General features: G+C 40.6%; 1 protein-coding gene across 1 annotated transcript; it reads left to right on the top strand.

Annotated features, from left to right (window-relative positions):
- Positions 1-13,079: 13,079 nt before the first annotated feature.
- Positions 13,080-14,076, top strand: LOC311061624 (C3a anaphylatoxin chemotactic receptor-like; the record flags this gene model as incomplete). The annotated part of the gene is made up of 3 exons (XM_084080317.1): positions 13,080-13,505; positions 13,645-13,732; positions 13,886-14,076. 3 exons carry the CDS (start codon positions 13,080-13,082, stop codon positions 14,074-14,076), a joined length of 705 nt encoding a protein of 234 aa, XP_083936443.1.
- Positions 14,077-15,056: the final 980 nt, after the last annotated feature.

Genomic DNA, 15,056 nt, shown 5'->3' with positions numbered 1-15,056 from the left:
AGTATGTTTTGCCCCCTGTCCGTCTGTCCGTGTGTCCGTCCGTGTGTGTGTGTGTGTGTGTGTGTGTCCGTCCTTCTGTCTGCGAGCAGCTAATCTCCGCCACCGTTGGCCCTGTCGCTGTGAAACTGCGCACACACACTCCCTGGATGCCACAGCAGAACCTCTGGCCCACATTTTTCAGATCAGCCTGTCATAGCTTCACCATGAGGCCGACTTTTGCAAAACACATTTTTTGCTATTACTCCTACAGATTTTGTCCAAAAAACACGCAAATCGGTACACAGTATCTCTATAGCCATGTGATCAACACGGATCTGTCTGATTTTCCATATTCCATCCTGATTGGCTAAAATTGGCTTCCAAAGTATGCAAGATTGGTTCATTTGGAACAAAATGCCTCAAATCATGCACGCAGCATGCGATTTCCGTGAAATTTTCCACAGAGATTCCCACTTGGCCCAGGAAGAAATGCCATTTGAAAACGTTCACATCAGCCTCATGGTGGCGCTATAACAGGCCAATTGATGTTTTTAGCTATAACTGCACCGATCTGCGTCAAACTTTGCACGCACACTCCTTAGAGGTCAAGGAAAAACCTTTGCCCTGCATTTTTCACATATGCCTTTTAGAGCGCACCATGAGGCTGGGTTTTGTAAAAACTCATTTTTTGCTCTAATTCCTTCAGATTCTGTCCAAAAATCACACAAATCGGTACACAGTATCTCTATAGTCGTGTGATCAAGATGGATGTGTCCGATATTTCATATTCCATCCTACTTGGCTAACATTGGCTTCCAAAGTTTGCAGGATGGGTCCCTTTTGAAAAAAATGCCTCAAATCATGAATGCAGTGTCCTATTGTCGTGCAAGGCCTAAGAAGAAATGGCACCCTTTTCACATTGGCCTATTATAGTGCCACCAGGAGGCCACAATAATCTACCTGACCTGGCGGAGACTTGTGCTCCGAGGAGCACTTTTTCTAGTCTATCCATCCTTTTACACCCAGTCATGACACTATCACCTGTTTCCAATTAACCTTGTTAATCGTTTTTTGAGCATTCAAATCCTCAACTTTCCTGGTTCCTTATGCTGCCCCTGTCCCAACTTTTTTGAAAGATGTTGCTGGCATCAAATTCAGAATAAGCATATATTTACAAAGATCAATACATTTGGCACAGCAAAACATTACATGACTTTGCGCTGTTTTAGTTTAAATGTATGTCTAAAACGTATTCGCAAATCAACGGATTTGGGGTGTATGAATCAGTTCAGTACTGTGGCAGACAGTCCCATCCAGGTGGCAACTGACTAACCAGTGCAAGCTGGTCAGTCACCCGCTCTGTTCTTTCATTCATCAAACCTTAACCCAGGGCACATAAAGGCCACATGGGATAAACAAATGATAACCACATTGTTGTTGCCTGTGGTTATCCAATATGAAAGGCTGATGAAACCCTGCCAAAGTTTAGATAGCGACTGTCAGGTGATCAAATATACATTTCCATAGATTATCTGTGCAGGTGTACAACAAGCAGTGGAAGGAGGAGGAGGGGGGGGGAATTTTTAGAGGAGGTAAAGTAGATAGTGTAGACAGTGAGTAGACAGTGACTGAAGAAGAGACTTCACCAAAACACCCAACTCGGAGATCTGAGACACTCTGCTGGCATCCAAAACGTGAGATCACTTTAACCTTGTCATTGTTCATTAGATTAGTTGTTGTTTTCAGAAGAATGTTGAGAAGAGTTGTTTAAAATGTTTAGTTGTCTCATTGTTATATTCAGTTAACTGCACTAAAAAACATTATGTCTTGCTCTTCTGAACCGGTTACAGGGCAAACACAGAGCCTTAAGATGAACGACACACTGGAAAATGGCACCAACTCCTCCATCCCCTTCATATCCTCAGAAGACGACACGGAACTGGCACTTCGAACGGCTATCAACTCTATCTACCTCACCCTGGGTCTCCCCACCAACAGCTACGTTGTGTGGCTGATCCTGAGTGGAGCTGGTGGGACGATAGCCTCAGAGTTCTTTTATCTCAACTTGACTGCATATGCGGTCATCTTTTCCCTGACCGATGTCTTCTACTTTGCATGGCTCTTCACACGCAACTTGATTTTTGAAATGGTTTGTTACTTTTCTTTTTTTATTTTCTTCTTCTCTGTTCCGTCGTTCCAGTGTTGTATCTGTGTGGAGCGTTACATAGCGGTGGTTCACCCTGTGGTGTTTCTCAGGTACAAAGCTCTTCGGTACAGGGTGGCCTGTTGCTGTGTTGACTGGCTGATAGTGCTTGCCTTCAGCTCGTTGTATTTTTGGTCAAAAACACTGTTGTCATACATCTTACTGGGCTTTTGCATTGTGTGCATTTCTGTGGTGTCTTTCTGCTGCTTCTCGGTCCTCAGAGCTCTGAAACAGCCTGGACCAGGAGAAGGACAGAGGGACAGTGGGGAGGGAAACAACATGAAGAGAAGGGCTTTTAGAATTATTCTGATCAGCTTGATAGTAATGGTACTGACTTCAATGAGCTATATTCCCTTTATTCTGACCAAACTACTGAATTATTCCAGCCCAGTTGCTGAATACATGACATATACAATAGCCTTTATACCAATGTTTGTTCATCCTTTGCTCTACATCCACAAAGCTGGGAAACTGCCATGCTTCAAGGGGCCCTGAAAGCAGGATAGATCTCTTACCAGACCTGTGTGTAATGTTATATTTTAAATGTAATCTAAAACGTTCACTGTGTTAGAGAAACGTATTAAATATATTCAGCTATTTATTATGTCGTTGTTATTGAATTATTCATGGTAGAGAATACAATTATAGATTATTATAATTACAATGTAAAAATATATTTTTGTTAATCATAAGTAGGTTTTTTATTCATAAAAACAAACTGTTTCTCAGGCTAAATGCATGTGTGTTTAATAATTACAAGGAAAAGTGTACAAAAGCTGAAATTAGCACTCCTCAAGTTGAATCTTATAGCAGGTGATTAGACACCACTTTATCTGAAATGATTGTTAGTGAATATTGAAACTTCAGATCATCTGTGTTCTATGTCTACTGATCAGGGGTCGATCAAATGGTTATAGCTTGCAGGTGGTTAAGTTTAGACATGGCCATGGGTTTGATGTGGTTTAATTACTCTATTAAGGGCTATAGTGTAGAGTTTGGTACAGGATCCACCAATCAGAATAAAGTTATGTTATGGTTATGAAATTGGGGCGCAGGTTGTGTGGGTGGCTTCTCTTTATTTTTCCCCTGCAGTGCTAAAGGTGATTGGAGGCGGAGTGACAGCACCTGGTCGTCATTCATTGCCAATCAGACAGCAGCCAGCATATAGAATTCTGGGAGATGCTCCACTTCACTCCCCAATCCATCCATAACCAAATGAGCTGAACTGTCATTGCCATACCTGGCTTTTTGCCATATTGCAATGCTTAGTGCATATCTGTTTATTTGTTTGTGTATTTTCACTTACAACAGAATTGTAATTATGCACAAAGAATCAGTAAAAATGTTAAGGAGAATGCCGAAAAAATATCCAGGGGCTTGAGAAGTGGCATTCTCCGGGAATGCTTGTACATTAATTCATTGTAGGGAAAACGTATCAATATGGAATATAGACATATATTACCAATAAAACATTAATAGACATGTCATACCATGACATGCTTAAAGTAGCTTTATACTGTGTGCTTTAGTACAGTACATACATGGGAAGCTTCTGGTATGGTGCTGTCCTTTGTTTTGATTCACTTTTTCTCCTATTTGTTTTTGTGTTGGTCAGGTAGACTAGAATTGTAATTTGACTTGGTGCATTTTAGTGTATTTATTTATTATTCAGTGTGGTCTTTGGTTTGTTGTTTTGGCCTTGGCCACCCTGATGTCTTATGCTTCTATTCAGTTTCTGTAAACCTTAACTTCATTATTGGTAGTGTACTTTTCTTTAATTGTTAATGCTCATCAAAGTTAAAATTATGTGTTTACATCCCTGTTTTCCCCTAGACCACAAAAAGGGGTCGTAACAAATGCTGTCTGATGGATTAATATCCACTGTCTAAATTATTTAACCTGTTTTTTCGTGATGTGATTACGATGGAACATGAAGCAATGGAGGAAAATAAAAATCTATTGAGGAAGCAATATGTTGCTGTGTATATTGTCTGAAATGTACAGTGAATGAAAAACGGGACAAGACAATGAACAACACGCCCTCTATGGGTGTAAGTGAAATGAAATCACTTTTGCCTCTGTGTTGAGCATGGGATTTTAATGATACAAATGACTTGTTTTCCATCTGCACCAAATGCCTTAAGAGAAAATGGCCGATCTACAAGCTCACAACTTGTCAACGCGTTGTGAGCTTGTAGATCTGCTGTGCTCCCCCCAGAATATGAATGCTGGGGTTTAAAAAGTGTTTAAAATGCATAAACTAAACCAGGCATGCTAGAGTCAGGCCAGTGTTAGTATCATCTGGGAATGCCAGGTGGTTCAAACATGTTTGAACCACAAAAGACCAACATGATATGTTTGAACCACCATATCTTCAGAACTGTTGGGTCAAACTGCACAACCAACATGTCAATTTGTAGCTATGATTCCTTGCTTTCATATTCTGTTTGTCGTGCTGGGTCACATATTGGGAAGAGGTAATAAAACACAAGATATTATCAGACTTATCGTTGTAATAATAATTAGCTTCAATCTGCTTCAATTACAGCCAAAATATATATACAGTACATGGGCTGGGGGAAAGACATATTGAGTTAAAGCACAATGACACTTTGGTAGAGATTTGGGGTGTGCAGTTACCTTGCAATGATGCACAGTCTCTCCAAATATTGGTGAGCTATATTCAATAGCTGCTCCAGTTTTAGAAATTCATCTAAATTCCTCATTGCACAGTCAAACAGGTCTCAACAATTGTAGCATGTGAACGCACACAAATGTTCACATGCTGTTATATACAGTCTATAACATTACATGGCTCACCTTGCTGTGATACATACTGTAGCTACACTGTTGGTTTGTAATGTATTCAATTGTGAAACCCAACATGATTAAAAAAAAAAAAAAAAAAAAAGATGTAAAAGGAACATAATGTGGTGTAGTTGTGTCTGAAAGCTCAACAATGAAATCACACCTGAATGGTTGGGGTGCATCCGACATAGGCTCTAATGCCTAACAGCGAGTGCCCGGTTCGATTCCTTGCCCGGCCGGACCGTTTGCTACATGTACTCTCTTTCCCCCATTTCCTGTCTTTCTGTGACTACCAATAAGGCAGTAGAAAAAAAAAATATTGACCTGAGGCCGATGTTTTCGGCCGATTCATTGTACACTTTTAGAGCCGAAATTAAATTAGGTCGGGAAGGGTCCCTGACCCGGTTTAATTTTGGCTTTATAAAAGTCAATTCATACTACTATGTGGCTCACACTCACGGGTCGCGCCGAAGTCGCTTGTAAATACTGGGGGTCCTTTGTGGCCGTACACTGAGCTCCTCAGAGCGGATACATCTGCCTCTCGCTGCCGGTGCACGCTGACGAGTGAGGGGGTGAAATGGAGAGAGAAACACTTTGCTGGACTGTGTCGCAGCTTGTTTCTAAACAAACTATTCATTTTAGCCGATAAATTATGTCCCGTGTTGTTCAGTATAGATTCATATTACATATACAGCCTCTGTCTTCAAATCCGCACTTCCTACAGGGACGTTACACCCTTGGGAGACCCAGAGAGCAAAAAGACGAATCGTTTTTTATCATTTAAATAAATATGCATACAAACTGCTTCACTTGAACAACGTTGGTGTAAGAGATTCGATAGAAGGGTACGTTTTACACAGATTCCACAATGGTCGGAACGGCTCTGTGTGTGTGCGTGTGTGTGTGAGAGAGATTTCAAACGCGGCTTTTTCGGGTCATTTGGCAGCAGCACCGCTGCCTGCAAGTGGAACAGTTGGTTAAATGAATATCTGGATATTGCGACCGTGACACGCTGTGGGGAAATTGTGACAGAGGTATATGGAGGTTTTCCCTTTCTAGCGATAGGTTCTGTTTACATGTTGAATGGTCACTATAGATTGCAGAGGTATTTGGCTTGTGTGTCTCTTCCAAACTGGCTTCACTGCTGACACGCCGACATTTGTTCGGGACGTCACAACATCTCTGCCGCACCGAACAGCCGAAATTAGGACGGGTACCGCCCCCAAAATGATATGTATTTGGCCACAGATCTGAAAATGTTTTGTGCCAGGGTACATTTACTCAAGTACTGTAGGCCTACTTCAGTAAAATGTTTACTTTATTTACTTACTTTCCAATTTTCAATACTTTTACTTCTACTCCACAACACTACGTCTCAGAGATAAATATTGTACTTTTACTCCACTACAATTATTTGAAAACTGTAGTTAATGAGGCGCAGTTTACGGAGCTAGTTCAGGCCAGGCAACTCAGGGATTGGGCCATCCGACCAGGTGACTAGTCACATGCATTTTTCTCCTGGTCGGTGGGTTATAAGTATTGCTCTGCCTACCTGTTCATTCTAGTTGCGCTTTCTGCTGGGCTGTCGTGCCAACGCTGCTGCTGCGCTGTTGCTGAGATCTGCTGGATCTGCTGCCTTTGCTTGCTACGTATGCTGCTACCATGAATAGTCTCATCCCACCGCCTCCCCGGCATCCACCTGTAACATTTATTAAAATTATTACTGTTATTCTTACAGGGAGTGAATGGATTCAGAGACCTGACGCCAAACTATGCTTCTTTATGCTTCCTATATCTATGCTCAAGCTTGCTTAATAAATATATATTCTAATCCAATCCAATTGTTGTCTGACTGAACTATAGTTACTTTGTAGATTTTGATTATTATTACAAAACATACATTTACCACTTCAGCCCTATTTAAACTTTGGCTATTTTCAAAAGATTTGTATACATTTCAGACATATGCTAACTTGTGAAACATTCTGCATGATGAGTACTTTTACTTTTGATACTTTAAGTACATTTTGATGCCAATACTTTTTACTCAAGTACATTTTGATTACCAGAGTTTTTCTACACTGCGGTATTGATACTTTTATTTAAGTAAAACAATGTCAATACTTCTTCCACCACTGCAGTCCATCCAGGACATGTCCAGTCTGGAGCTGTTGCTGTAGTGTCAGATGTTGTGGCGACAACAATAACAACAACAGCTCCAATGAGTCTTGCTTCAGTGCAAACATGTTGATGTCGGGGGCAGAATTTTACATATTGACTCATGCATCCATGGTCAAAGCTGCCTGCTTGTTGTTTTAACTGGCAGGTGGTGAATAGAGGTGGGTTCTGCATCATGGAGCACAAACCAATAACAGAGACGTCATTTCAGAAAAATAACTAGATGGTGGCAAAATAAAATTACGGCAATGCTAATTTATTTGCACATTTCAACAACAATGAAATTCAAAGTGCTTTAAATAAAATATCAAGCGATAAAGGAAGGGTAAGTGATATTTTCTGGTTAAAATCAAAAAAGTGTTTAGTTAAAAGGTTAAATCACAATTTTCTGATAGTAATCACTAATATACTGTGTAGAGAGTTTGTTCAGCAACAGGGGACTCCCTGTCTCTCCAGCTCTTTAAACAGATGATTCATTTTCAAGTGGGTTGCTTATCTTCAGCCAATCAGGAGAGAGCACCCATTTAACTGGTGGCTTACTGGCTTCACAATGTTGTGAGCTGGGTGTGAGTCATCGTGTACTGGAGTTCGCCATGTGATGAGGCTCGTCAGAGCATACATGTGGAAAAAAGGCTGAATCGTTTTTAAATACCCTTTTTTTTTTTGCGGATTTTCAAATATGTTTTTGACACAGAATCAAGTATTTGATGGTCATGATTCACCAGTAGCCTGGATGGCTTGGTTCCAGGCTTAAAATAATATTTTTTTAGTTTAGTTTAGTATATAAATATTTTTGGAAATCTGAATGGGGTTTCTATCTGTGGCCGCCACTGCTATGCCCTATACTGGCAGGACGTAAATAATAAATGTTATAAAGGAAGCCATGGGGCCATATAAAATCAGCCCCCGTGCCACAGTTGTCCAACTTGTCCCCGGGCCGGACTTTGGACACAATGGGTTGCACAGTGCTGGTCAGCAGACTGTAGGCCTGCTTCCTAATAAACCGAGAGTCAACAGACAATCTATGGACAAAGATCATCAGAACAAATCATTGAGAGCATAATTACAACACACAGATTTCATTATTTGAATGCTATATTAAGCATTGCAAATTACTTTTATATACTCTCAATCTTTTTCCAAAGGAGGTTTTGGACAAATGTCCTCTGGGCTGTTTTCTGTTTCTCCTTATTTTTAGACTGGTCATTTAACCCATTAAGACCTGAGGCCGATTCTACAAATGCCTTCTAAAACCTAACAGTTTTCTGAAAAACCTATGTTGCTACGTATCGTTGCTGTTGGGCAGAAACCTGTTATCTCCATATTTTTACTTTTGGTGATCAACGTAAGTGGATGGAAGATATGCTGGCACTGAACGTACCCTATTTCAATAAACCTCTGGCACACAATGTGTTAATATAGGATCAATGTCTATGAAGGGTCTCTTGGTCACAAATGGAGACACACTGAAATGGATTGCACCAGTAAACACATGAATGTATTGAATGCACTTTTTATGGTGGAGACCCAGTACAAGTACAGACAGTTCGAAGTGCACAAACAGAAGGAAAAGTACGAGAACATGCTGTGTCATTCCATTTAGTTACACCGTTTGTAACACAGTTTTCAGTTCTAGCACCATTAGGCTGAGTGTCATACCACGAGGTGTAGTTCACTCTGGAGCCGTCAGACCACATCCACACACCCTCCTGCTGAGTGTCACTCAGTCCAAACCAGGTGGGTCCCTGATATGGGTCAAAGTTCACGATCAGGGTTTGAACAAAGTTGTGCTCCTCTTCACTGTGGATGGACACCAGGTTGGCATCTTGAGACAAACAGTTCTGCTCTGCTGTGACCCAGCTCATATGTGAAGCAATGTACTTGTAGCAGCGACCGTTGAAGCCGAACCAGAACATTGGACACTTTCCACGCTCTAGCTTCATTTCAGCCAAGGGAGCAGCGTGCACGGTGCCTACACACAGACATGTGTGTAGACAAATGGAACCGAAACTTGTTCTACAGAGTGATGCCATTAAAAGAACCAAGGTTCTCTAAAGAACTATTAACCACTTAAAACCCCTATACAGTATACTGTACTTCAACCAATGTCTCATACGGGTTCCTCTCCTTTTTCCTTGTACACCAAATCTCTTTGTTGAAAATAGCAGATCTACAAGCTCACAGTATGACGCGTAGTGGCAAATAAGAAAATATGTTTATTTTCCCCTATCAAGTTACTCAATTGTTCACTCATCAGTATATCAATTACTCACCTCATTAAGCCTTGAATTCATGAAGATTTTTTTTTGTCACATTCCTGATCAAATATTCCAACATTTAAGTAAATTGGAGGCCAATCTTAACAAGCGCAATACTAAATGTAAATATTAATATGTAATTAACCTATTAAGACCTGAGGCCGATTCTACAAATGCCTTTTAAATCAGTAGTTCTCACACTTTCACAAATTTTAAAAAAATGTTACAAATTAGCAGATGTACAAGCTCGCAAGCACGCACGAAGCTTGTAGATCTGCTATTCTTGAATAGCCAATGCTAAAATCTAAAATGACACAGATGTTTTCCTGGTCAGGAATGAGACAAAATAAATCTCCAGTAATTCAAGGCTACATGGCGTGAGTACTTTTTTGAACTACCCTCTTAAAAGGTGGCTCAAAGAACCGTGATTCTTTGATTAATCATTTATGGTTCCTCAAAGAAAAAAAAGAAAAAAAGTTCTCTACAAACATATAAGCAACATGAACCATTCACTAAATACAATTCTTCTTTAGTAGGTGATGGTTCTTTGTGGTATCAGAATAATTTTTTGACTGTCACATCACAGGTTGTAAAGAAGAGGGTGAAATTCTGGATTTTTGCAAGCTCCATCATTTGTAGTTTTCATGAAAGAAACAGGGGGGGGGCAGAGAGAGGGAGAAAACTGAAAAGAAAACACATCAAAAGAAAGATCACAGATATCATAGCATAAAAAGCGGCATGTACTGTACATGAGTTTACACATAAGATGCAACCATATGGACATTATGGAACCATATGGAATACAGTATATGCCATTCTAAAGCAGTGGTTCTCAAAGTATTTAAAAATAAATTACAAATAAAACACATTTTAACAATAAAAATCTTGTATGGGGTCCCTGGCTCAAAATATCTTCAGATGGGGGTCCACTGATACATATATAAATTTGGGGGTCCTTCACGTTTGAGAACCACTGTTCTAAAGAATCATATAAGAACCATTATTTTTTCTGTACCTAGTGCCAGGCCCAGCAAGCATAGGAGTTGAGGAATCAGCAGCATGTCAGCCAGAGGTGGTCTCTGTGTCAGTGGATCTTGGATTGGGGTCTTCTTTTCTTGAAGGGTGTGTGTTGCTGTCTGTGTGACCTGCAGACTTTTGGCTGTCTGTCTTTTTATCTGCTCCACATGAGGGAGTCTTCACAGCTGGCATCGTTTGATTGGTCATAATGCATTAACAGCTGTGGCGTTCACACGTTCATTTGACCCAGTTCTTTACACACACACACACACACACACACACACACACACACACACACACACACACACACACACACACACACACACACACACACACACACACACACACACACACACACACACACACACACACACACACACACACACACACACACACACACACACACACACACAGGGTAACTGCACTTTGGCTGATCAGTTACCCTGTGTGAGGTCATGTCTCACCTAGACACAGGATCTGACACAAATTTTGACCTGATGCTCACGATTCAGGTCAAAAGAGGAAAGTTACATTACAGCTTTAAAGGAAAAGTTCAGCCAAAAATAATATGTATTTTCTATCAATTACACACACCCCAAGAAGCGTTGAATTCATGGAGACTTTTTAATGTATTTGTCGCATTCCTAAGCCAATAATTTGATGACCGTCAAAGTCAGTGCACAATCCTCAGCATTTAGGCCAACTGTCATTTCTGGAGTAAAAAAACTAATGCGATTCAATAACTTTTCGATCAAGTGAATGTATTATTAGTGTTGTGAGCTTGTAGATCTGCTATTTTCACAGAATGTTCACCCCAAAAAGGGACGCTAGGGTTCATGTGGTTAAAGCAATATACAGTAGTTTGGTTCTACACAAACTGAATAAGGTATTGGGGAAAAATAAAGTAAAAAATACAATGCTTACAATAATTTAAACCTGAAAACTACCAAAGGAAGCTTAAATACACTACTGTATATTAAATGTGTGTATTAGATACATTATTTCAAACACTATTGTACATGTACAGAGTGTATCTACAGGGGATATACTGTACTGTCTGTGTATTCCCGTAGGTACAAAAATTAAAAGAAAGGTGATTTCCCGGTAAGGCACCTACCTGTTTTATTGAGTTTTTTTTTGTAATTTTAATTTCCATGCTGATTTCTCTTTGCAGCCATAGCTCCCCTGCATACGTCTGACGTGACGTCAGAAACCGAGATATGTGAGCTCCTCAGCATTCACTGACCACAGTTTGAAGAAGACACTTCACTTCAACACACATATGGGGCCCCTTAGACAAAACATCCGCCAGAATGTCAGAAACCTCGGTGTACAGTTTGACCAATCAATGCACCTTGATACTCACATCAACTCTATAACCCGGACATGCTTCTTTCACCTCAGAAACATTGTAAAGCTCAGATCCATAGTCTCCCATCCCGAATTAGAAATGATCATTCACGCATTTATCTCATCACGTTTGGACTACTGCAATTCACTTTTCACCTGCCTCAGCAAATCCACCATGGACCGCCTCCAAATAATTCAAAATGCTGCCGCCAGATTGTTAACCAAAACAAACAGAAGGTCCCACATCACTCCAGTCTTAGCCGCCTTACATTGGCTCCCCATAAAATTCAGAGTCCAGTTTAAAGTCCTGGTGATCGCCTATAGGTCCCTACATGGTCAGGCTCCAAGTTACCTGACCGATCTGGTCCCACGCTATGTCCCAGAAAGGGCCCTAAGGTCTGTGGAACAGGGTCTGTTAAAGACCCCAATCACCAACCTTAGAACCCAGGGTGACAGGGCTTTTCAAGCCGTAGCCCCCAAACTGTGGAATGCTCTCCCCCAAGCCCTGAGAGATGCAGCCTCGGTTGACATTTTTAAAATCAAACTCAAAACGCTTCTTTTTGAACAGGCGTTTGTTGTCATTGCATGATTTTATTTTACTTACCTGTGTTATTATCACACCTGAGAGAAATTTGTACAGCCTTTTGTTTTGTGTTGTTTTTATTTGATGTATGTAAAGCACTTTGTGAGACTCCTCTGTGAAATGTGCTATATAAATAACATTTACTTACTTACTTACATCGAAACAGGTAGCTTTTCTGTTTTTATCTAGACAGTCTATAGCAATAATTGCTATGGGAATAGAGAGCTCTAAGTAAGAGTAACTGTATATAGGCCATTATAAATGCTTATGGAGTCATACTGAGCCCTAGCCTAGAGGATAATAAAACATAACGTTCTTTGTGAGAAAGCTTAAGCTCTATTTTGTGATAGTAATCATTGTTATAGACTAGAGCGTTTGTTCAGTAACATGGGGCTCCCAGTCTCTCTCTCCCTGTACAGCATGCAGGATACATTGTTTATCCTGTATGCTGTACGAGTTCTTTCTCCTGATTGGATACAATTGGTATCCCGACCTGAAAATGCATGTTCTATTTACTAAAAAGCAGTAGAGACCGGGAGACCCCTGTTACTGAACACTCTATAGAAATGATTACTATCCAAATATATGCAGCTATTTAGCACTTATTTTAACAAAAAAGAAAGTCACCTACTGCACCTTTAAGACAATTAAGAAATCATAACAAAGCACATACCTTTGTTTTGTTATTTTAGGTTTTAGGACGATGGAGAATATGACCACAACTGATCTGGCTGGTGGAAACAGGTCTTTCTGGGAGGATGAACTCTACAAATACCTCAAAATTGTGCCCCTCGTCATTTACAGCCTGGTCTTTGTGCTCGGCGTGTTGGGGAACGGTGTCGTCATCTGGGTGACGGGCTTCAAAATGAAGAAAACCCTCAACACTGTTTGGTATCTCAACCTCGCTGTGGCCGACTTTCTCGTTACAGCATTCCTGCCCCTGACCATCACAGAAAGAGCTCTGGACGACCTCTGGCCTTATGGCCATTTCATGTGCAAACTGAACTTTACCGTTCTCTTCCTGAACATGTATGCCAGCGTCTACATTCTGATGGGCATCAGTGTTGACAGATGTGTATGTGTGGTGTGGCCAGTGTGGAACCACCACAGTGTCACACAGGCATCTTGTGTGAGTCTGTGTCTGGGTTCTGGCCTTGGCTCTCAGTTCCCCTTACTTCATCTTCATGGAGGGGCCCTCCTTCCTGCACAATATTGAGTGATTTGAGTACTTTACATTCAGTCAGTTTGGGATCTTTTTCCTAACTCAGTTCTTCATGGGATTCATGTTCCCTCTCACCGTCATCGTCTTCTGCTATTCTGTCATCAGGAGAAATCGCTCGCTGGCCAGCCACTCAGGTTGCCCCTTCAAAATCATAGCAGCTATTATTACCGCATTTGTTATGTGCTGGGCCCCCTTTCACATCATGGAACTAATTGTGTTGGTAAATATCTTGGTGGGATATCACAGTAAAATGTTGGATAATGTGTACGTCATTGGGTTTCCCATAGCATTCTGCCTGGCATCTCTCAACAGCTGCCTGAACCCGCTGTTGTACGTGTTCATGGGTAAAGGTTTCAAGGATGAAGTTCGCAAACTTTCTATCCTGAGAGTGTTGGAGAAAGCCTTCAATGAAGAGCTGCCTCAGACCAACACTTCCACAAAGCCAGGGATCACCAGAAAAGATAAGTCCTTTTACTAAGGCACAGTTGTAGGCAGTGGTGGGAAAAGTCTGAACCCCAGTACGTGAGTCAAAGTATAGATACTCCTGATCAAATATTACTCCCCTCCAAGTGAAAGTTGCTCAGTTACATTTGTACTTGAGTTAAAGTACTGGAGTACATGCTTTTAAAAATACGTAAGTATTTCAAAGTACAAATTACAAAGTACATTTTCTTTTCAATATCAATGCATTGCTCTTTTGAAAATTTGAAAAAAAAAATCAAAACACATTGCAAGATTTTCCAGAAATGTTCAATAAATCAACAGGGAAAACAACAGATCTACAAGCTATTTTTGTTTGGTTTGTGTTTTGTTACTCCTACAGAATTTGCCCAAATCTCACACAAATCACTACACATTATCTGTGGAGTCATGTGATTGCATCAAATGACACAAATCATAAATACATTATCTGGCATAAAGTGTAACTTAGAGTGGCCTCTAAACAGGTGCGGCAGTGGCTCAAGGGTAGAGTAGCTAGGAAGAGTGGACTGAAAACCGCAAGGTTCCCAGTTCGATCCCGGGTTGGGGGGCTCCCCGAGAGTTAATGTCGAAGTGTTCATAAGCCAGACGCTGAACCCCTAATTCCTCCCGATGAGCAGGTTGGTGCCTTGCATGGTTTCCTCCGCCATCAGTGTATGAATGGGACTGTAATGCACAACCTAAGGCGCTTTGGATAAAAGTGCTATATAAATGCACCAATTATCATATTATGTGGACAATGGAAATCGTGAAAAACGTAATATTTTGAAGACTTTTACTAAAATAGATCGATGTCAGTGTTCATTTGATTAAAAGAAAAACTATAAATTCAGGACCAGAGTACAGATCATGCTTTGCATGCATGGTGTTATAATATACAGTAGAATCTACTGTAGATGCAATCATTGAATATATTAGTCTAAATGTAATAGAAAAGGTTCTGTTGGGGCTTGTATGAAAACATTATTTCCCCCACCT

The sequence above is a fragment of the Gymnoscopelus microlampas genome (genome assembly GCF_963454915.1).
Source record: "Gymnoscopelus microlampas genome assembly, chromosome: 15".
Classification (NCBI taxonomy): domain Eukaryota; kingdom Metazoa; phylum Chordata; class Actinopteri; order Myctophiformes; family Myctophidae; genus Gymnoscopelus; species Gymnoscopelus microlampas.
The sequence above is the reverse complement of the archived record's forward strand: the minus strand, read 5'-3'. Positions and strand labels throughout refer to the sequence as shown.